At 39.1% G+C, this 24,456-nt stretch overlaps 1 protein-coding gene across 2 annotated transcripts in view; it reads left to right on the top strand.

The window, feature by feature from the left end:
* Positions 1 to 24,456, top strand: part of C5H4orf50 (chromosome 5 C4orf50 homolog) — a 102,606-nt gene that overhangs the window by 14,601 nt on the left and 63,549 nt on the right. For both annotated transcript variants that reach the window (XM_075930756.1, XM_075930757.1), the window contains exons 6-12: positions 2,042 to 4,507; positions 6,216 to 6,317; positions 9,125 to 9,271; positions 13,161 to 13,319; positions 17,064 to 17,120; positions 17,892 to 18,074; positions 24,213 to 24,261. In XM_075930756.1, coding sequence (XP_075786871.1) covers positions 2,042 to 4,507; positions 6,216 to 6,317; positions 9,125 to 9,271; positions 13,161 to 13,319; positions 17,064 to 17,120; positions 17,892 to 18,074; positions 24,213 to 24,261 — 3,163 coding nt within the window. The remainder of the gene's footprint in view (positions 1 to 2,041; positions 4,508 to 6,215; positions 6,318 to 9,124; positions 9,272 to 13,160; positions 13,320 to 17,063; positions 17,121 to 17,891; positions 18,075 to 24,212; positions 24,262 to 24,456) is intronic.

Genomic DNA, 24,456 nt, shown 5'->3' with positions numbered 1-24,456 from the left:
TTGATAACAAATATTGCGCCTCCAGTGGCATAAAACTGTCTGCTCTGTCCAATGATTGGAAAATGACGATCTGCAGAGTTTCTAATCAACAGCCCTCCAGACGTCAGCTTGTTTCTTGATTGCTGGCATCTGCTTGAAACTCAACTCTGGCCTTGACTGTTGCCTCCCCATGGTGCTATCTCTGATCACCGACTCAGGCTTGACTCCGCCCCTGATTCCTGCCCTTTGATCCCAGCTTGATACTACCTCTGATCGTCAGTCGCCAACCCCAGCTTGATCCCCAACTCACCCCTGGCACTGACTGCTGGCCCTGATGCGTGGACTCCAGCCAACCTATGACTCACAAGGACTCGAGTTGGGCACGCATAAAAAGAGAAACAGACAATCAGTGGTTGCCTGTGAATAGTGTGTTTTAAGTGACTTGACTAGCATGATGTGCAAACTCTATGGCAGAGACAGGAATAGAATCTAATTCTCCAGGATAGCATTCAGCTGCCTTTATCCTGTGACCACTCTGTCTCTTCCTGCAATGCCCCATCTTATTCATTTTACAACTTCCTTCTTCAGCAACAAATGAAGTAGAATTCCTATGGTTAATCAGCCCTGAATGATTCGTTCATTCATTCCCAGAACAGGTGTATCCTGTGTATTGAATGAGGAAAAGATTCCATGGAAAAATAATATGTGATCATAGTATTTAAAATTGCACCCTTGTGTAGGTTCACAAGGGTTCTGAGTTAAAGCTGCATGGACAAGCAAGAAAGACCTCATTTGGAATGGTATGTACAGGTCTGGTCACCTGTGTTCAAGAAAGACAAATTCAAAGTGGAACAGGCTGTGAGAAAGCTACTAGGCTGGTCAGGGAAATGCATCTTATATGAGGATGCTAAAGGAGTTTGTCACGTTTTGCCTAGCATAAAGAAGGCTGAGAGGGGATGTGATTGCTCTCTAACACTACATCAGGGGAATAAACACAAGGGAGGGTGAGAAGCTTTTTAAGCTAAAGGACAACATTAGCACAAGAACAAATAGATATAAAATGGCTGTCAATAAATTCAGAGTGAAAATTAGAAGGATATTTCTAATCATCAGAGGAGTGAGGTTCCAGTACAGCTTCCCAGTAAAAGTTGTAAGGCAAAAAAATTAATTTGAAGAGAGAGATGGATTAATTTCTGAGTGGGATTCTCTGAGGGGGTAACTTATAAAGATATGGGTCAGGACTTGCCAGCCCTGAAAGTCCCTTCCAGGTTATGTCTGATATTCCTAAAATCTCATGTTTTGGGGCTTTAGCCAGTTACCTGCAGGATTCAGAAAGGGTTTTTTGTTTTTGTTTTTTATTCCACTGTATTCCGAGTTGGGTGTTTCAAGTTTTTAGATTTTTTTGTTTTTTCTTCCTCTGAAACATCAGGGATGTCTCCAGTTGGAGATGGGATGCTGGGCAGGACAGACTGGTGTGCTGAAGTGATACCAATCATTCTCTCTCAGCTGCTTGGCTGGTTGGTTTGTGTTCACATGTTTGGGGTTCAGGTGATTGCCATATGTGGGGTCAGGAAGGAATTTCCCCCTTTGTCAAGTTAGCAGCGATCTTGGGTTTTGTCTTCTCCAATGTGGTATGAGCGTCACTTGCCAGGATCATGGATATATCTCACTTAATCAATTTACAGCTATTATAGGGATCAACCTCGCACACCTTTTTTAAAAAATCTGTGTTTTATAAATAACTTTCCAGATATCAGTAGACCATAGAAAAATTTACATTAACTGTACCTAGCACACAATTCCTATTTGGCAAAACAGCACATGCATCTTGTTTCCAATAATTCTACACATGGAAAGAAAATGGTTACAAAACTATGACTAGATTTCCACAATAAAGTTTAGCATGAGTACAAGACATTCTGAGATGATATGATATTGGCTAACAATATATATACAGTAAAAGTAAAAAAGGAAAATACAGTATATATGAAATAGCATTATGGTAACTTCCTTATCACTTATATTTTTCATTCTGTGACACTTCTTTTTTCTTTATTACCAGGTAATACTTTGTGCACAAAGATCAGATGGTACTTCTCTGTTGTTTGGAGGCATGCCAAGGCAATTTAAAAACAGACAGTTAATCATATCTTGCTCTGAAAGGCTCAGCAATGATGGAAGAAGTAAGATGACCAACGAAGAAGAATATTTCTTTCTCTTAAAGCAAGAAGCTACAAATCAAGCAGCTAATCCTTCGACTGTCTACATAGTTGCCACTTTGATTGAGGCTCAGTTTGTCTTGCTAAAACCTGAAATCCACAGGGTCCTAGGTGAATCTGTTTTCCAAGTGAACAAAATGCTGAATTTGAATTATAGACAGACATATCACAGTAACTTTTGTCTTTTTAATAGAGTCTTTCATGTTGTGAAAGGAGTCTCTTTTGGTGATGATTCTGAAACTTTAAAGGAAAAAGTTGCTATCCCTGAGACTGAAATTTTCAAACTCCAAGTTGAAAAACATGATATGGAAAAAGTTTTGCAAAATGAAGAAATCATACAGAAAAACACAGATGGAAAGAATAACCCAAATAAAGAACTAAAAGATGGAAAAAATCAACTTAGAGATGGTCCAGAGAAATCTCAACAAGAAGACAAAAGAGATGAAAGAGCACAAATCAGCATTTGCAAAAAAGTTAACAGCGTTTTAATTAAAATTGTACATGATGAAACTGGGAAGCAAAAAGCAAGTATCCCCAGTGACCAAAACACATCTGTCCTTCACAAGGAAATAGAGGGTCATCCCCAAGAGAACATTGAACTTAAGGATGAACATGGAAAACATGTGGCAATTTGTACCTTTGATAAAGTGAGCAGAGGATGCCTGGAAGAGAACGTTACTGCAAGAGAAGAGAAGGTCAAACAACCCGAGAATCTAACTGACCAAATAAAAGCGTGTCTACAAAAAAGTGTTGGATTGAAAGAAAAGAGAGAGCAGTGTTTGAATCTGTGTGAACAGGAAGAGGAGGAGAAGTCATTGTGCAAACAAATGACTCTTCAGATAGAGGAATATAGTAAATGCTCTCAAAAACTGTCAGCACTGAAGGAAAATAAGTATACGTATCCACTAAATATATTGTCTCAAGAGAGAAATATATACTTAAAGAAAGTGTTATCCCTAGAGGAGGAATACACTGAACATATTCATTATTTATCAGCAGCAGCAGAAGAAAACAAAAGATATACGCTGACAATAGGTAGGTTAGAAAAGCTAGTGGATATATATTCTCAAAGAATATCTGAATTGATGAAAGAGAATGGAAGCTACTCACAGAAACTCCTCGTGTTACAGGAAGAGAATGATAGATATTATCTGAAGATGTGTGCATTAGAAGAGGAAATAGATACATATTCTCAACGCATATTAACAGGACGTGAAATTGATATTGTCTCTTCCCAAGAGTTATTGGCCAAGGAGGAAATGTATGGTAAATGTTATAACAGTGTTTCAAAAGAAAAGAATTTTAGGTGCCCAGGAGCAATTTGTGTTCTCTTGGGTGAGACTCAAATCCATTCCAAGAACCTGGATAAGGAGGAAGCTAGAAATTCTGAGAGAGAAATACCAGTGATAGACTCAAATAAACTTCCGAAGAAAATTGTTGTTCTTGATGAAAAGAAGAATAAATATTTCCAGCTGCTTTCTGAACTTAAAGAGGAGAGAAACAACTTTTTCAGAGAAATAGCTAAACTCTTACAAGACAAAGAGAAATACTTAGAAAAAACTCATGAACTGGAAGAAGAGAGAGAGAGAAATTTACAAATAATATCTCAACTGAAAAGAGACAAAGAAAGCTTATTGGGATGTTTAAATGAGCTAAAATGTGAACACGACAAATACATTACAATTCTTTCTGAATTGAATGAGTGTAAAACCAGATATTACAAAATAATTTGTGACCTACAAGAGGAAAAATACATACTGAAAAATGATACAGTTGGAGTCCAGAGGAAAAGTTCTGAACAACTTCCAGAATCTCAGAAAGTAATTCAGAATATTCTTCTAGAAAATAATGAATTGAAGGAACTGACGTCTGCTTTGAGAATTAGCTACATAAAAAATAAAATTCCAGAAACAGAGGGAAAGTTGCTAAAACAGAAGCAAGAAAATAAGCGTCTATCCCACAGAAAGCAAGTAAAGGAAACAGAGACAGTGACTGGCAAAATACATACTAAAGAAAAAGAAATTCAAGTTACAGAATCCTCAAAATATCTCACTAGAAAAGATAAAGACACCTGTTTGGAAAAGGAAATTGGTAACACGGAGACTTCTAAATGTCATTTTAGTAACACAGGAATAAGGGCAATTTCAGGGGATCAAAACCTTGTGATCTCCAGGGAACTCAAAGAGACCTCTGAAAGAACTGAGGCAGCAAAGTTAGCTTTTGAAACAGAAGACACAATATCAAACAATTTTTCGGAATGTTGTGTTAATGTGCTGGAGAGTATGGATTTGCTACAAGAATCTGCAAAGGTAATATTAACCCAAATGAGCCAGTTGTCAGTTTGCATGATAAAATTTCATTTTTTTTCACAAATGTCAGAGTGGTTACTATAGAAAATAACTTTATTTACATAAGAGCTGGTTGGAAAATTTTAGCTGAAACAAATATTTTTTTAAAAAGTTGATTTTTTTTCACCAAATGATGCATTTCAATAATGATAAAATGTCCTGTTTTGGCATTGTCAGAACAGAATATTTTGATTTTTCATTTTGAAATGACTTTATCAAATTTTAAAAAAAATAGAAAACAATGATTTTAACCTTTTAAAACTTGAAATCCATAATGAGATGTTTCAGTTCTATCAAAGCTAAGCATTTAATCATAGAATACTAGGACTGGAAGGACCTCAAGAGGTCATCGAGTCCAATCCCCTGCCCTCATGGCAGGACCAAATACTGTCTAGACCATCCCTAGTAGACATTTATCTAACCTACTCTTAAATATCTCCACAGATGGAGATTCCACAACCTCCCTGGGCAATTTATTCCAGTGTTTGACTACCCTGACAGGAACTTTTTCCTAATGTCCAACCTAAACCTCCCTTGTCGCAGTTTAAGCCCATTGCTTCTTGTTCTATCCCCAGAGGCCAAGATGAACAAGTTTTCTCCCTTATGACACCCTTTTAGATATTTAGATGAAGTTGGAGTTTTTTCAGAATTTTGTTTTATGGGATATTTTTACATTTTGGGGGGATTTGGTCTATTTCAGAATGGAAATCCATTTCCCTTCTAGCATTACAGTCCAGGTACATGCTTGATAGAAGTGAAATCTTTAGGGCTCCTTAGCAGTGATGTTTTATCTTAAATTGTGAAAAATGTTCAGAGTTAAAAAAAAGTTTGTGTAGGGATCTTCATTGTTTTGATTGCTACGGATATTTGTCTGAACACAGGATCTTAATTTCTTAATGGGTCTTCTCTTCCTATTTCCCCCTCCAAGTCATAAACCTCTCTGATATCACAATTAATTTATTAGGAGATTATTATAATGTCATAAACAGAATTTTACTACCGCTGAGGATGATCAGCAAGAGAAGATTTTATCTCTAAGATCCTATTTTTATACAAATATTCTTAGAAATGTAAAAGAAAAAATAAGACAAAAACTCCCTAAAAACTATTTAAATCATCGGAATTATTTATCCACATTGGGTTTATTCCATTAAAACTGGAATAAATGTACTGATGAATCAGGTCTAAAAGCTGCTTAGATATTTTTGCATGAAGTGTCTGTTTCTCTTTAAAAAGGGAATCTAAAAATGTTTGCATTTGTCTTGAGAGTCTGCAAAAGATACAGGGCTAAATCCCTACTTGCAAAAGAGCAGTGTTCTGGCATGCCTGAGAAAAAGAGGGCATTAGAAGAAGCAAGCCTTGATACAACCCCTGCCACCCCAGCCTTGTTCGGGACTTGCATTGTTTCAAGGGACCAAGAGCAGCTGATGCACACTAGCTGAGGACTCCCTTGTAGTAAGAGAATCCTTCAGTGATTCCTTAACACAATCTTAAATCTTTATGCTGTTGATTTGACCCACAGTACACAGGAGGAAATACCATAGCTAGCCTTCATTTACATTTCTTAAATTAATGTCATTTCAAGAGCTGAAGATAATTCACATTCTCCTTTAAGAAGTTGCATGTCACATTAAATGCATGAAGGGAATGATTTCTGTCCTTTATGCAGGGAAGCACATCTGAAAGCTGCAATGCAATGCAAGAACAACTAGAAAGGTTGAAGGAAGATCTAAAAATACAACAAGGGGAATTAGAAAAGGCCAAAAAAGAGGTAATCTCCCATTTGATGTATTCATGTGAAGCAAATCCTTTTCTTGTTTTCTTTGGTTCTTTTCTCATTTCCACCAGTGTTCAAAAAACATTAAAAAAAGAATTATAAAAGGAAAAGGTCTCTGATTTAGAGAACCAACTTGTCTCTCTTTGATTTCCCCTAGTAAGTGATGACTTGCACGGTCATTCCTTGTTGGTCAGAATTTTTTGCAAAAGTACAAAAAACTTCCTTTGTTAAAATAGTAGAAGGCGTAGCCTTTGTTTTCAAACAGACAAAAGGAAGAATACTTGAGGTCTTACAGCTAAGGGGTAGTAGGATAATCAGATGCTTAATAGCATGCCATCTCGCATTTACATTTTCAAAATTACAATTAATGGAGGAGTCTATAATAATGCCTCGTGAAAACAACGCAAAAACAGACAGATGAGCTTTTTCCTTTGTGTTCCCCATTCCCAGATTATTAAATGAAACATTTTCTTATTTTTTTCCAACTGACAAAATCCTACTTTTAGTCATGCATCTTACTAAGTGGGTTTTTGCCCACAAAAGCTTATGCCCAAATAAATCTGAGAGTGTGTGTCTACACAGCTGGGTTTGACTCAAAATAAGCTACGCAAATTGAGCTATGTCAATTGCGTAGCTTATTTCGAAATAGGGAGTGCTTACACAGCACTTATTTCAAAATAGAGCCCTCTTCCTCCAACTTTCCTTATTCCTCATACAATGAGGATTACAGGAGTCAAAATAAAAGTCCTCCAGCTTGATAGTATTTTGACATTATTTTGAAATAACTGCCTGCTGTGCAGACACGGACTAAGTTATTTCAAAATAACACTAGTTATTTATGAAATAATGTTGCTGTGTAGACCTAATCTTAGTCTTTAAGGTGTCTCAGGACTCCTCATTGTTTTTGTAGATACAGACTAAGGGTATGTCTACACTACCACCCTAGTTCGAACTAGGGTGGTTAATGTAGTCATACGAACTTGCAAATGAAGCCCGGGATTTGAATTTCCTGGGCTTCATTTGCATGTTGCCGGGTGCCGCCATTTTTAAATGTCCGCTAGTTTGGACTCCGTGCCCGCGGCTACACGCGGCATGAACTAGGTAGTTCAGAATAGGCTTCCTATTCCGAACTACCGTTACTCCTCGTGGAACGAGGTGTACAGATAGTTCAGAATAGGAAGCCTATTCCAAACTACCTAGTTCATGCCACGTGTAGCCGCGGGCACGGAGTCCAAACTAGCGGACATTTAAAAATGGCGGCGCCTGGCAACATGCAAATGAAGCCCGGGAAATTCAAATCCCGGGCTTCATTTGCAAGTTTGTATGACTACATTAACCACCCTAGTTCGAACTAGGGTGGTAGTGTAGATGTACCCTAACACTCCTCCTGATACTTTTAGGCTGATTTTCATATAAGGTACTTTGAAATATTGTGTATATCAATTATTGAGCTTCATTACAAATTTTTAGGTGCATTTACTGCAGATGGATAATTTTCTCTTGGGACTTTGTCAGCCGACGGTCAGGGAAGTGTGTGTGTTTCCGAGAAAGGTTTAACGTCAGTGTCTTTACTGCTAGGACCGGGGTAGAGGGTAGCCAGCAGGCCAACAGACGCCCCTTTATAGGAAGAGCTTATTACACCTCAGATTTTAGCTGCTAGAATACAAGATCCCTTTGCAGCGGGCACCCTAGGAAAGACTGAGAGATGCCTCAATGGATCTGTCACCTGGGAGTGACACAAATCCAAATGCCTAAGCTCTTCCTATACCTGTCCCTTGTGACCAGCTGAAGTTCTTTTAAATTGTGCTTGGTTCTGTTACAGCAACTGAAGGAGTCAGGTTAAAAAACTTAAACAGTTACAGGTTTATTTAAAAGACTTATAAAAGCATATGGTTACAATGGCTATTGCTCTATTTCTTAACTGCTAGCAAATATAGATTTTAAAAAAAATGGTTACAAAGAAAATATAGAAAATAGAAATAATAGTACCAAGTGACAGCTTAATCTTTAAAGAGCTCTAAGTCTATGTGTACACTTAAGACAAAGGACCACATCCAGGTACAATTTTTACCCCCTTGTGTGCCTCTCGACTCCAGCGTGTCAGGCCAGGGCCGGTCTCTCAATTCCTAGGAAAGACGAATACGTGGTGGGCGTCCCCTTGGAACTTCGGGAGATCAAACACCTAACCTGACCAGCAGATAGATGGTAGATTGACGCTCAGAGTAAATGTGCTGCTGGACCCATCTTTATACCCTTGGGGGCCCGTATCCTCTTTCTTATCTAAGATGCCGAATTGTACTGATCCGTTATGGCGCCAGTTCTTACAAGCAAGTTTCAAGTTAATTTACACTTGCAAGAGCGATAACTAAATTGTGTGTACTAGACATTTTTTTTACTGGGCGAGAGATTCCTCCCCCTGCGGACGGCTGTGTGTTCGTATCAATATGCCCTTAAGTCAAGGGCACTCCTTGGCAGCCTCTTGGTCAGCAATTGGCATATCTCTGTTTACAGCCATTCACGGTCACACAGCCTGGGCCTTCTGCTCTGTGTGCCCTGTATGCTCCAGGCAAGCAAAAATGGATGTTATAAGGGGGGTTCCTGTCTGGCTACAGACTTATTCCAAGAACCTAGCTGTATTTTGATTGTAAGGCCAGCTTTACATGGTCTAATTCCATTTTTCAGTAGAGTCACTTTTCAGTGTCTGTGAGATCGGAATCCAACCTTAGGATTGTAAGTACATACGGGGAAGTGATGATAACTACTGACTGTAATTTTATTTATTCATTTCTTTTCTCTTGTAGGCTCAAAATTGGTACAGAGAACTTGGCCTTGTAGAAGCAAAATATGAAGAAGTCAGAACTCAGTTGACACAGGCACTCACTGAATTACATCAACTTAAAGAAGCAGATGGCGGAGGAAGGCATGGAAAACAGTGCTGCCAATTAATGGTACGTGAATAAATGGAATGTAGGAAAAACATACTCTTTGGAAAAAGATTGGGGCTGCCCTTAGTCATAAACTAAGCAGCTGCATAGGGCACCACTAAATTTGGGGTGCCACTTAAGTAGCACCCTATGCTGCCTATGCCTAGTGGCAGTTGAGGGAAGTGCTGGGTCAAGCAGCCCCAATCCTCACCCCCCAGTTCCTGCTCCACCTCCCAGCCTTGGAGGCCCAATCCCCTCAGCCCCTGCTCTGCCTCCAGGCCCTGGTGGCCCAATCCCTCAGCTCTCTGACCCCTACTCTGCCTCCCAGCCCCCTATGGTCTAATCCCTCAGGCCCTGGCTCCTACTCTGCCTCCCAGCCCCCAGTGGCCCAATCCCCCAGCCTCCTGCTCTACCTCCTAGCACCAACAGCCCCATTCTGTCTCCCAGTCCTGGCAGTTGAATCCTGCAATTCCCCACTCTGCCTCCCAGCCCTAGAGGCTGAATCCCCTAGTCCTCCATCCTCTTCTCAGAATCTAAATATTTTGGTTTTCATCCTTAAATCAAAGCCTATTTTGATCAAACACTTTGAAGAATACTGAGTTGTTTCCTGAAAACTCTATTTAGTCGAAAATCCAATTTTCCATCAAAAACCATGTTTATGGAAAATTTTAAACCAGCCCTTCAAGCAATATTCCAAACTTCATAGGAGGATTGTGAAGGTAAATTAACTGATGTTCATGAGCTGCTCAGACAGTAATGCTACAAACATAATTTTAAATAAACTGAAGAACTCTTTCATAAAAATATCAGCGTCATTGCAAATCCCTAAGGCTACATCTACACTGCAGCACTATTTTGGAATACTGGAAGTATATTGAAGTAGCTATTCTGCATCTTTTGAGCACCCCTGTTATTTCAAAATATAATGGGCTTGCTATTCTGACATCTCTGTAAACCTCATTCCCCAAGGGTTCAGGGACATTTGGAATAGTATTATTACAAAATCTGGTGCTTTGTAGACAGCGCAAATTTCAAAATAAGCTATTTTGAAATTATCTCGGAATAAGCTTCACAATTTGCATAGTAAACCCAAAGAGACATAATCTCTATGCAGTTTGAGTCCTACCCAGATCCATCTCTAGCTAGGTTCTTAACACAGTCTACATGTATGTTTAGTCTTTGTCCATTGCGCGCAATATTATTGTGCTACTGACATGATTGCCAGCCATATGATCATCAGCCATGTAGTAGCATTCCTCAGTAAACTCATCTTGTAATTTGTAGGTCTTCCCTCATAATAATATGTTAATGCCTGAGAAGTTGCTGAAACCAAACCAGAAATATCTTCATTGCCGATCTTGACTTGTTTTCATAAATTTATTTAGTATTTGCTAATTACTAATGTTCATTTATGCAATAGATTCCCCTTCCCATTTGACAGTCCCTGTGTTTGTCCAATTCAGACTTTCATTGAACATGTGAGGTCATACATGCATCTCACTCCCAGTGAAATCAAAAGGGCTACAAACATGCATGTGAAGGCAGAGTTTGCTCCCTTACGATAAGTATTTGATACCATTATTTCTCTGGCAAGAGTCTGTGATGCCTTAAACACAGGATATTAATTTCACTGTCAGGATTAAACAAAAGGGGAAGCTGAGCTGAGAGGCAGAAAAGCTCTTATTATACACAAACTTATCTTAACAATAGCCAAGACACTACTGTGGAGATGAATTTATTTTAATAAATGTTCTATTCTCAATTTGCTTCCAATTTGAAATTTCTGGGCTAAAAGAAACCTTTTTACAACCATCAAGCAATAAATAATATTAATATAAGCTATAAATAATAATGACTTCTTGTGCAATATGAAGAAAGTGATCTGAATTTTGCTGGTAGAAAGTCATTCTCTTAATTAAAACAAGCAAATTTAAGAGCTTTGGCACGGTGATTAACATGAGCTGCTTTTCTGGGCATATTTCCCTTCCTGCTAGTAACTGGTTGGACTGAGGATCACAGCTGTATTTACAGTAAGTTGTCACCCTAGACAAAAGATTGCACTTTATCCCAGGAAGGTATTAACATAGTCTATTTGTAATAAATCACTATACCTTAATTTCTGTGCTAAGCTATCCTACCTCACATACTTTATCGCAAACAGTATCATCTCCACAAAGCCTAAAAGAGGATGCAACCATGTTTAATGGTCTAAATGAGAGAGAGATCAGATGCATATAGCTTGTCAGCAATGTTCCCTCTAATTTTTTCCATACTTGTGCAGAATAACTTCTGTTATATGCATCAAGGCATGCATAGATGTGCACCACCAGTAGAAACACATGCTACCATCTGTGGATGGCTATGGGTGCTCTGCTAATCAGCTAGGTGGCATATGAATCTCTCCTGGGCAGCCTCCCAAGTGCTCCGCTTACAGGAAGTATAAGCTTATTAGCTTGCTCTTAAGTAAGTGTTGCATCAAGGAAACATTAGTTGAAGCATATCCCCTACTTTAGAGTCTGCACACTGAATGATATTAACATGCAAGACTTTCTGCATCACCAGGCAGTGGGGTGATATGGAGTATTGAACTGCCATATAGGAAATAATAATTTTACAGCGGAGGTAATGATGCGTAGAGGGGATAAGCCCAAGATCTTACAGCATATCAGTAGCAGAGCCCACATAGAACTTATGACTCCAAGTCCTGTGCTCTGATTACTAGACATGCTCCCTCTCTAATCATAGGACAGTTTTTTCAAAACTACTCTACATGCAGAATCAGGGCCAGATATTTCAGAAGAGCATAGCACTCACTTATACAACTTACTGAGCTCCCAGTATCCTTTTTAAAACATCAGCATGTTGAGTGGTTGATATTTTGAAAATCTGTCCATAGGTTTCACAGTGGGAGCTGCTGAATGCTGAGGTCTTTTGAAAATCTGGCCTTATTTGGGGTTTTCAACAGGTGATTTCAGTGGCTTTTGGTATTCAAATAATAATAAATTTATAATTTATAAATCTATGAACAATACGATATTTGCTCAGAGTTGGTCAACAAATGCACAGCAAGTGTATCTTTAAACTAAACTTAATGCAAAGAGGATTTTATTGCGTTTTCCTCTTGTTGCTCAATTAAGCATCCTCAGTTCAATCAGGAATTGCATCCTCCACAATCATCAATAGATATTCACTTAAGGAATAAAAAGGTGAAGGATTTCTGCAACACAGAACAAACTTGCTCATATGAATCTCTTGCAGTTGGTATAATGGTTCAGGCCATGAATTTGAAGTCCTCATAAACCCTTTCAGTTTAAACGTATGAAACAGAACAAACTCAAAGAACAGGAGTTGCATTTAAAAGTTTGTTGTCTTCCGAATTTCATAACCTCTTATTATCCTTTTAAAGTGAACAATGTGTCAGATGCTCAGCTAATTTTAAAGGTTTTCAGAGACTAAAATAGATGTGCAAGAAAGAATACGACAGTTTGCTGTGTGAAATGAATGTGTGAGAGAAAGAAGGGATGTGTGAGATAATAGCTGGAGATAAGCACTTCTGGACTTTATTCTTGTTTGCCACTTTCTTGCTCATGACCTCATTTAACTTATCTGTGCTCGGATTTCCCATATGTGAAATAGGCATTTTTATTACAACCATCTCACAGGAATGCTGTGAACTCTTTGTTCCAAAGAGGTTTTAATATTTTTGTTTGACAGGTACCATAATAGTGCTAATATATTTATGAGCCTACACTGGCTCTCAAGGTAAAAAATTGACATATGTGGAATGTGCGCATTTTGATTGACAAATTTCAGGTATAAATTTATCATTCTTGAATAAGAATAGTTTTATAAGTTTTATACATCTAACTTAAAAAACATGTATATTGTTTTCTGCACCAACTACATGCACAAGGATGCCGAAGAACTGAAAGAGGATACAACAGCCAATAAGAGATTAGAACAGCAAGTGCTGACCTTGAAATCCCAGATAAGGGACCAGACAGTATTACAAAGTCAGTTTCAAGACTTGAAAAATGAAGTGGAATGCCTTCGGGCTCAGCTGTGCAAAAAGGTATAATAAAACTGGCTGTTAAATGCTTAACTGAATGGACTAACATAGGCTTAGCTTACTGATTCCATTCTATTCTTCTGAAATGACCAAAATATTCCTCTTTCTAAGGAATGGTTATGAGGGCAATGAAATGGTGTGTGTGGGGCAGCCACATAAAGCTGATCATTGCTAGGGAGACAAAAGATGGCTGAGTCAGTGGCTAAAGTTATGGAAAGATGATAATCTCTCCATGGTTAAGATTGCTGCCAACCTCTACTATACTTCATATACCCTAAGGCTTTGTCTACACTACAGAGTTTTTGCGGCAGAAAGTATGCTAATGATGGGTTCATGCTAATGAGACCGTCATTAGCATACTCTCTGCCACAAAACTTGTAGTGTAGACATAGTCTAATTGCAGGCAAATAGCATCCAAAGTTCTTCTCTGTGACCTCCTTTTTCCAAAGTCTGGATTTCTAAAATCCATCGGTGTAATATATAGATGCTTTAGAAGACTATAAAACATGTTAATATATGTCCAGTGTTGCACCAAGATCCACCAGCATTTCAGGTATTAGGCCTTGTATGCACTTAAAAAGTTGCCCAGCATAACTGTCAGATAGGAGTGTGATTATGTTTTGTTCAAATAGTTATGCTGAAAGACACCCAGTGTAGATGCAGTTATACTTGTACAAGTTACTTTATAATAATATAGCTTATTTCACTTCACTGGACCAGAATAAACTATACTTGTGTAAACACTTTTAGAGCAGTACCTATAAGGGGGAGGAAGGTTTGCTACTTTAATGATGAAAACATAATTAAAGCAGCAAAACTTTTAAGTGTAGACGGGCCTTAACTGCTTTTGTGTGCCTTCAATTTTTGTTCAGTCACACTTTCCGGAGAAATTGTTCAGTCACACTTACCTGACAAGTTGATGAGTGTTAACAGTTTGTCCTAAAGGGGGAATGATTGGTGATGTGTGGCCAAAATTTTAACAATCATGTGGCATTTACTGGGGAAAATACTCTTTCCACTGTTTTCTCTCAGCTCCCCTGCCCCACAACCACCAATCTAATATTCTTTTCCTCAAATTAGTACAGTTCCATACTCTTTCCTCCACCCTAAACCCATCAGTTCATCCATTTTCAGCCTCTCACCCATCACAGCTTCCCTTCTGCCAATCATGGAAGAGCTGTGGGGAGCTACCTAGCAGCTTATTCCTGACAGCAGCAGCTGTGCTGAAAAGCTGCAGCCTCTGCTCTCTTTTCTGTTGAGGGAGAGAACATGCAACATAAAATATTGTGTCCAATCCAGTAGAGCATATTCTCAAAACTAATCCAACTGCAAAAGTTACTCCCTGTAACCCAGTACAAAAGTTATCTTCTATTTAGATAGTGGCACTGCAGAAATAGATCATTTTTTGAAGATCCTCCATGTTTGATGTCCAGAAATTGAGAAACAACATAACTAGCAGTTCCTTATCATCAGGGTAGTCTCTTCACTGTAAAGAGCCTACACAAGTTCAGCTTCTGCTGTCTTTCTTATGAGGACAGGCAGATTTTTCTTTCTTGGACAACCCAGCACTGTGCCAAAAAGGGGTGAATTAACCACACAGTAGTCACAGTAGAAAGTCTACATCTGCCCACAGTTTCCACACAGTGTCATCTGAGATGTCACAGTTATTTCCTATCCATAAATGCAGGAGTATGTTTGCATCATAGATGACACTGGTAAGTCACCATCTTTTGAATAATGTTTGCCATATCAAAATGATAAACAAAATAAAATAAACCAAAATGAAAGGTAGTTTTGCTGTTTACTGTTCTGAAAGCAGAATTTGCTGAGCAACTAAAGGGAGCCATACTGTACTTCAGATGAAGCCTGCAAAGATGCCCTTCAGAACGATATCTCCTGATGCTGTACTATAGTTTTAGTTGATCTGTTTGGTTATTTTATTTTAATTTAATTTAATTTAATTTTTAAAAACCTTTTACATTTAAACATTAAATAACCAATATAAGCAAATGAAGCTGGGAGTGGCCATTATTTGGAAGTCATTCTGGGGTCTAGGTAGGCTGCCTAGATAATGGGATGTGTCAATAGATGATGCTGTTCAGCAGCAGGAGTAGACAGAGTTGTAAAAGAATCCTGCTGTTGAACATACTTCCCCGGTCATCCTGCCAACTATCCATTTAGGGCAGTGTTTATAGTTGCATCTCACAGCAACAGCAAGGTCTCCTTCAACGCCTTGTGGCCACCTTGCTGCTGCTGAGATTTTGGCCTATTTATTTTCGTTTACTACTTGTCTATACCCCTCTCTTACTCATGCCTTCAGAGCTTATCAGTCTTCTAGCAATGCAACATGTCAAAGTTGAGCAACAGAATACAGGATAAAATAAAGGTCTTTGCACTAATTTCTCCATCTCACCAGCCAGGTATTTCATTTCTTGCACCAACATAAATGAAATGTATCCAATGAAAAACTCTTTCTCTGCCCCCCTTTTTTTGCTCCCCTGATCATAACAGATTTTAAAAAATTCTTTCTTTTCTGATATATACTATCTTCCATCGCAAACCCACACATAATAATCTAAAATGGCATCATGAGTACTTGCAGTATGAGCATGTTTGTTCTCAAGCAATGATCCTTTTGTGTGTATGCGCACACGTATGCAATGTATATTGTAATTACATTATATAAATGCAGTCATCATTATCTGTCAAATAAAATATATCCACATGAGCTTAAAGAAATCCATATTTTGTTGTGAAATTCTAAGTTATTAATATGAAGCTGATCTTATATTTTGAAAAATGCAGGTGCTTTTGTCCAAGAGATCTGAAAGATTTCCTATAAGAAATAAACATTATTATCCTAGGCTGTAAAACGGTGGTTCTCAACCTTTTTGCCCTGTGGCCCACCCTGCTCAACAAAGACCTTTCCACAGACTATCAGCCAAACACCCATGATGACAAAATGGGTGCAGGAGGAAGTGGGAGTCTGGCCACTCCCAGACACTGCCCTTGCTGCTCCTATTGGCCAAGATTCCAGCCAATGATAGCAGCAGGGAAAGCCTCCAAGTGAGCAGTTTCCTTCCCTGCTGTTTCCCCAGTTGGGGGGGTCAGGGGTTGGCAGCACATGGAGCCGTGTCCTTCCCTCGGAAGCCAGATCCGGCTCATGGGACTCACTCCTCCCTTCTCCCACACACACAGTGGGAAGCTTGCGCTGGCACTCCAACTTTGGGACGGGTGCATGGGGCTGGAGTGCTGACATAGGCTCCCTGCTGGGGGGAAGCAAGCCCCAGCCCGCAGCCAACCTGCAAGATGATCCTGGCTTACTAGTGGTCCTCAGACCACACTTTGAGAACCACAGCTGTAAAATATGCACTCCTATATATATCACTCTGAAAGTTGTACCATCACGGCCTCACTTCAGAGCAGAGTAGGTGTTTTATATGCACAAATTTGAAGTCAGTCACCAAATATTCAGGGAGAAAATCCTTACTGATTGCTGGCATGTTACCATACGTTATAGATGAGAAAAGGGGAAACTACTCTCTGGAGAAGCTGTATAGAAGATTCATAAGGTACTTGAAGATATGCATGTATAATGATGGATACCAGTATAATGTTTGTAATATGGTGCTTGTATGGTATGTTTGTAATAAACTGACGTGGCTGGTGATGGAGTCCTTTGAACTACCCAAAGATTGTAAAGGGAATCTTGAATAATTGAGTATAAAATGTTTTCCATTCATTTAGACCGAGGAACTTCAGAAAAGAAAGATTGAAGCAGACTTGACAGTAGCTCCACTCAAGGTAATATGTTTTGCTGAAAATGTTACAGCATCTCTGACCTTATTCATTAGTTACAGAGCAAGCTTGTTTTGGTTATTCTTAGTAGCAGCATTCTTAGCCAGACTCTTTCTGTAGTGTGCAGTATGCTTGTTTCCAGGAAGACTAACTTGGATACCCCTCTGAACCTCCTGACTGTTAGACATTTGACTGTAATTGGAGTACAGGCAAGGATTAGGAGGGGCAGCTGATATCATTGCTACTGTTACTGTCTGTCTTGCCACCAGAGGGAACTAGTACACAAAGAAGTGAAATATCCACAACTAAAAAGTCTCAGAGGGATAGCCGTGTTAGTCCATAACTGTAAAAATAACGAGCAGTCCTGTGGCACCTTCAGGACTAACAAATATATAGGATCATGAGCTTTTGTGGGTAAAATCCACTTCATCAGATCAGTTGGAATGGAAATAACAGAATCCAAGGTGTATATAACAGCAAAAGCAGTTACCTGTCAATTGTAGGACCCGTAATAATGAAGCTAATTAAATAGGCTAGATGTGTCTCATTCATAGTTTTTGATGTGAAAATGCTAACCCTAACTCTAACCCTATCCATGACTAGTTATCTGCATGTGTGTATTGCTGTTGTGATGCTGCTTAGTTTGTTGGCTCAGAAATGGAGGAATATGAGCTGTGTCTTAAACCCTGATATCAAAATCTGCTTAATCAGATTAGACACAAAATATAAACACATAGGGGAACTGAAGCTTGTTTGTTTTGTTGTTATGCTGCGTAGGCAAAGCTAGCTTGCCTTGTCCGGAAATGCCATGAAAGAAACAGCTTGATCACCCGGCTGGTCAGGGAATTTAACAGGCATGGAGTTATGGATTCCATTTTCAGCGAAGAGGCAAAAAACTTGGTGAATGACATGGCTCTAGCAGAGTACAGTGCTGCTTTTACATCTGTATGCAATCAAGAGGTAAATGCATGAAAATTCCCAATCATACCAGTCAATACCTGCACTCTGTATAAAATAGGGTGACCAGATGGCAAATGTGAAAAATTGGGATGGGAGGTTAGGGGAGCAATAGGAGCTTATATAAGAAAAAGCCCAAAATATCCAGGCTATCCCTATAAAATTGAGACTTCTGGTCACCCTAGTATAAAATGTATGTAGCTAAATGGTGAAATGTATATTCTTAAATTTTACTGACTTTTATTAAACCAATGGTTGGGGGCCCAAAGTATCATTTAACAGAAAATATATGGGACCCTATTCCTCCTTATGGTACATCAGTGTAGTTCCAGTGGAGCTATTCCAGTTTACTCCAGCTGTAGAGTAAACTGTGTAGGCTATTGTCTATAGCAGAGATGACATGGAACATCTGCCACCCATGTGATGGTCAGATGAAGACATAATAGATATAATATGCTCATATTCCCTGAACTGACTTCTTCACCCACCCTCAAATGTAGAAACAGATTTTTCATTTCTATTTTGTGATAAGAAGTGGGGCATCACTGCAGGTATATCACACCAAAAGCTGAACTTAGTGTGAGGCTAGGTAAATACTACAAAAAGGTGCAAAATTATTGATGTTGAAACTATTGTTAAGAAAGTGAAAAATTACCCATCATGTGTCCATTCTTCCCATCCTTCTTTGTTCTTGGTTCTGTTTTCCCACGCCCTCTTCAGCCTGAATAATAGTACGCCACTAGTAGCTCTCCTCACCTTATCTTTGGATTTATTGCACCAAATCCTTGAGGAGGGGCAGTGAGATCTGAGGTCAAATTTGAAGGTAACTCCCCTTTATTAAAACAGTGACAGCGTGAGTGCTAAAGGTCAAACTGTGTGTTTACATTCTATTGCATCTGCTTTAGTGCCCTAGTAGAATGAGCACTTTTGTGTTCCAGGGAAATGGAGCACCTGTCTGCAGTTAAATAACCATAATTAATAATAACTGTAATAATAATAAATATCTAGTTCTTGTATAATGCATTTTAATCAGTAGATTTCAAAGGACTTCACAATTTGTAATGAAGTCATCCTCTTACCACTTCTCTTGAAATCCCTCCTTTGAAGAGCCAGTGTATTAAACTGATAGTTGAGAATGGTACATAGGATTGGGCTTAAGGTAAATTTATTTTACGTTCTCATTTCTTAAATGCTTTATTGACTCGACTGTCCAACCTTTATTGAGGCTCTGCTAGCTGACCTGAGGCGGACTGCCATCTCAAATCTCCTGTGCTCTAGTGCTGCCCCCTCATCAAATTAACACATTATGAGGCTGATTCACCATTGTGTTCCCTCTGTTTTATGCTGGCTGCAGCACAATAAAGAAAGGGATGCAAAAGTAACAGCTCAGCATTCAGTGTTTCCTCTATCTTTGCTGTGACAGTGGCACTTGATAACAAATCCAAATAACTTTTGCTCAGCACCTGATCCAGTACTGCTGGGGACAGGAAAGAAATCAGCAAATAGTGATACTTTATCTCTGGCTTCATGCCCAGGGGTTTGCCCTGGCCAGAAATACACTGGCTGCCAAAGAGATTATGAGTTCAAATTACGTCTGGCAAAGGAGAAGCAGAGAGTGAAGATGAAGAGAATGATGCAGTCATGGAGACAATACTTTGTGAAGCTGCATTTCAGCTACATTGTAAGCAACTGAAGCACTAACGTGTAACTATCTGGGGTCCATTTGTGAGGTTCCAGAGAAGCCATTCAGAACTGGAGTAGACGACATCTTGGTGCTTTGGATTTCAGTTTCCTTTATCCTGTAGTTCTATGCAAAATGGTTGTAGCTGTCTTGGTCCCAAGATTAGAGAGACTAAATGGGTCAGGTTTGTGTGGCTTGAGAGCTTCTCTCTCTCACCAATGGAAGTTAGTCCTATAGAAGGTATCACCTCACCTATCTTGTCTCTCAAATACTCTTAGTAATTGCAAGGACTCATAACATTAGGTACCCTCATACAGAATCCTATATGTGGCTGAAGAAATAAAGACATTTGGATTTCACAGTGTTTTGTAACATTGGGGTGTTTACCCTGTATGTAATATTAATACAAATTAAAGAGGAAAGACAGATGGTGCCCTATATTTTTATTCAGAGTCACAGAGCTTTATACTGAGACATCGTTGAAGGTTGGGTTCCTAGAAACAGTTGTATTAATTTTTCAATTATGAACCACTAGTTTTACTAGCAGAAACAGTGATAGTTCAGAGTGGATCTATTCCAGGTTAGTGAAGCTATAACTATTTGCAATAAAACTTAATGACATTTTAATACATTTTATTATTAAATGACTTTTCTGCAGAAGTGACACACACACATGGAATGAGAACAGCACTTTCTTCTGCTCCCATGTATATAACCAACATGAAGATGTATGGGATTTGGGAACGAGATACCATTCAGGCAAAGGCAACACAATAAATTACAGTAAAGTAGGACCATAAGGTTATGTTAGTGTTTGTTTTCTGGATGTTGCACTGTATTTCATAGGGCACCAAAGAGGCTGGTTTGTATTTTCTATCCATTACATTTTAAGAGCTGCCAGTTATAATACTTGTTTCTGTATCTTGTAAAAAGACTAAGTTAGGTGTATGAGTTAGTTGTACACTAAGGACTCCAAGACTTTATTCATTTTAACAATTACAATTAGGAAAGTGATTTAAAGTTATTTGGTTTCATTATCTTTTGGAGTTTTCACTTTTCCTCAGGGAGGCGGGATAGACATGCTAGGTCCCTGGGAAGATGTGGGAGGAGGGTGACTCCATGCACCTGGAAGGGGTCCGTGGCCCTTGGCAGAATGGCGCCCTCTCCCCCTTCCCCCCCACAGGCAGCCCTCAGAGTCACCTGGACTCATGCCACATGTTGCTCCAGTGGTGATTTAAAGGGGCAGAGGCTCAAGCTCCTGCAGCAGCAGTAGTGACTGGGAGCCCCTAGCTCTTGTATTGCTGGGCCCTGGGGCACTTACTTCCTTTGCCCTCCCCCCTTGTGAGTGGGCTTGGTTTTCCTTCCTCCCCCCCAAAACCAATTAGGTTTATAGTTTAGCTGCTGTGGATTAAACAAAGACTGTGAATGGCTTGCTAATTACAAAAGCAGCTTCTGCTCTCTTGGAATTCACACCTCCAGATCAGCTACTAGAAGTGGGCCTCATCCTCCTTGATTGGATCCACCTCGTTATCTCCAGCCTGATTCTGGCCTGCATATTTATTCCTGCCTCTGGAAATTTCCACTACATGCATCTGACGAAGTGGGTCTTTGCCCACGAAAGCTTATGCTCCTACACTGCAGTTAGTCTATACGGTGCCACAGGACTCCCTGCCGCTTTTATTTTCATAATCAACTATTACATTATGCAGCACTATGGTAATTTGAATTTATTTTGCATCTTTGACCATTTCACCTATATTTTGTCATTACTGTTCTCAGCAAAACTTATTTCTAACATTCCAAAGCTATGACCAGCTTTCAAACTGCCATTAAACAATCAATCAAAAAAAGAAATCTAACACACACATTTCTTTCTTCCTCCATAAATCATCCTCAACATGTCTAAAGGGAGCTATAGATAACACCAACATAGACAGAGTACCCTGCCTAAGATTTCTGATTTTACTTATTTCTCGGCCAGAGATAAATTTAAGATCTGATATTTTGAAGCGTATTGGGCCTGCACTGGTTTACTGCACTGGGGAGCTAGAACTCAAGGTTTTGCAAAGATATAGGGGCTGATCATAAACTCACTGAAATCTATGGAGTATGAATAACAATACATTTATTAAGTTTGACAAAAATGTTTGCTTTGCAATAAAATCCCTCTCAACTAAACTACATTTGAAAAATTGTTAGAAATGTTATGTCTGTGTGATACAAAATGAACAACCTGCAAAATGTGACTTTGAGTTAATAGTGCTAGCTAGATCCTCAGCTGGTATAAATTGACATTCTTCAGTTACTTCAGTGGCATGATGCTGATTCACACCACTTGAAGATCTAGCATGCATTAAGCACAGGGTAGCAGCCTTAATTCTGAATCTCATGGATTGGTTCGTTTTGCAGCCCAACACTATATATTTAAATGGGTTTTCAGTGACACAGCAAGATAAGTTGACTAATGAGGCTGTTTTCTCTTAAGTTAACCTTCAGTATCCTTGTTTAAATATCAGGCTTTCCACTAATGCCAAAATACAAATTGAAATAATCAGCTTAAGGAAAGAAACACCTTCAGGATCCTAGTCTGAGTCCAATAAGATGGGCAGCTTAAATGTAGTCATATTAGAGAAGTTTCCTCACTTCAAAACAATGCACCATGTGTGGTGTTGTTTAATATCATTAATTTACTTGCTTCGAAGCCACAAGTAAATGTAAAATTAATTTCAACTATTGTTCATCCCAGAATATATTTCAATGTGGTCAAAATTAAAGGTCCTTAAAAGAGGTTTTTTATCAGTTCTGTAAGCTGTGCTAGAGGAGAATGTTGTTTAGAGTATTAATTTGTGCCTAATATAAACAAGCAGGCAGAGAAATAACTCTAGTTTATTTCTAAACAGTCCCATTGTGAATTTTTGAAGAAGGCCTAAAATCTTGAAGAGCTCCTTTAGTAAGGGCAATTGTGCTGGAGTGGGAATTTTTGCATAATATTGTGTGTAACTACTGGGAGTGCCTCAGTTTCCCCATGAGCTACATGACTAACTAGTGGGAGGGAAAAAGTTGTTTGCTCTTTGCAGAGATCCAGGTGGGATTGATTTCTGGCTATGTAGGACCTGGGTCCATGCCCAGAGAAAACCTAGAAAAGACAATGGCAATTCCAATTTTCCAGATATTTGGAACCTAGCAATTAGTGACCATGAATGGCCCACTCCCTCCAGGAAGCCAGCTGGCTGTGACCAGCTGGAGAAAAAAGGGTTAAGGAGGATGGCCAGGTGACCCTGTTTCTCAGGAACAAGAACAAAGGACTAAATAGAGCCCCCTGAGGTTGTTCAGTGTGAGCTGTTAAAGGGGACACAAAACATCTGGGCAAGGACTACAGAGGGGCCAGAGATTCAGGACTGACCATGATAGTCTTTTCTCTCACTTTTTGATTTCTGTGTTAATTAAGGGCTTTCTATTCTGGATGCCAGACATCTAATAAACTCTCCTGCTTTTACAATGTTGACTGAGCTTCACTCCAATTTAAGCAAGTTGGGTATGAATTGCTCCCTTTGGGTGTGTAAGTCTCCCTTGGGTACCCAACTCAGGTTAGCTTGCTGAAGGACACTCATGGTACGAAGCCAGAGTGTTCAAATCTCTGAAGTTTGATCCAAGGAGGCGATGAAACAAAAGGACTGAATCACATTTCCTTTCCAGAGCTGCTCCAGAAGGGAACACAGGCTAGAGTTTTTTTTGTTTTTGTGGGACATAATGGGTTTTTATACATTTGCCTGAAGCTTTAAAGAAAGGAAGCATGAGGTACAGAACTCTAATAGTGTGAACACTTTGATTTGTAGGACAGGGACTAAATGATGAAGAGAACAGTTAAACTGTTTCCTCTAAAATGCTAGCACAACTTTTTCTGAGGTCTCTTGGGCAGAACAATGGAAGTGGGTCCATATTTGTATAAATAAAGCTTTATCTACTACTGTCATGTGGATCAAATTTGAAGAAAATAGGCTTGAAATGGCTTTCCAAAACCACATACTAAAATAACTCATCTGTACTCACTCAGCATTTAGAGAAGAGAATTGGTCTGGATCTTGGAGCCTTGTGCCAGTTCAGCTCTAAAGCCTGTGCCTCGGAGATGGTGATCACTCCTGGGAGGAGATAAATGCCCTCAACTCCCTTTTTGATTTGTCACAGGATCAGGCCTGTAGTTATGCCATCGCAAGAGCAGACAACAGTGACTTTTATTCTATTAGAAATCCTGGGGGTAGAAAGGGCAGGAATAAATACAAGAGGACAAATTCATGAGACAAGACATGCTATATTTGACCTTCAAAAAGATTATTGAAAATAGCGGCTTACAAAAAGCCACATATATTTAAAAAGTGCTGAAACCATTGCCCTTTTAGATGTAATATTTCATTCAGATAAGCAGATGTGATCAATAATTGTTTTAATGTCTGTTCTTACAGAGACGACCCCAGGAATTTGTAATGTCTGAGAAGACAGCGGACAGAAGAAGTTAGTATCATTTTTATTATAAAATTGATTGAAGCTTAGGTAGTTTGAAAATTATTTTCTGGCCTCATACATAATATGCTGTAGATGTCTGGCAACAGGTTTTGTTCCACTGTACAGTCAGGAAGACATTTGTTGAGAGAAATAAAAGCTTATTTGAGTAGCATCCATGCTCAATTGTTAAAGTATTTTCCTAAA

This window comes from Pelodiscus sinensis, chromosome 5 (assembly GCF_049634645.1).
Source record: "Pelodiscus sinensis isolate JC-2024 chromosome 5, ASM4963464v1, whole genome shotgun sequence".
In the NCBI taxonomy this organism is placed as follows: domain Eukaryota; kingdom Metazoa; phylum Chordata; order Testudines; family Trionychidae; genus Pelodiscus; species Pelodiscus sinensis.
The sequence above is the reverse complement of the archived record's forward strand: the minus strand, read 5'-3'. Positions and strand labels throughout refer to the sequence as shown.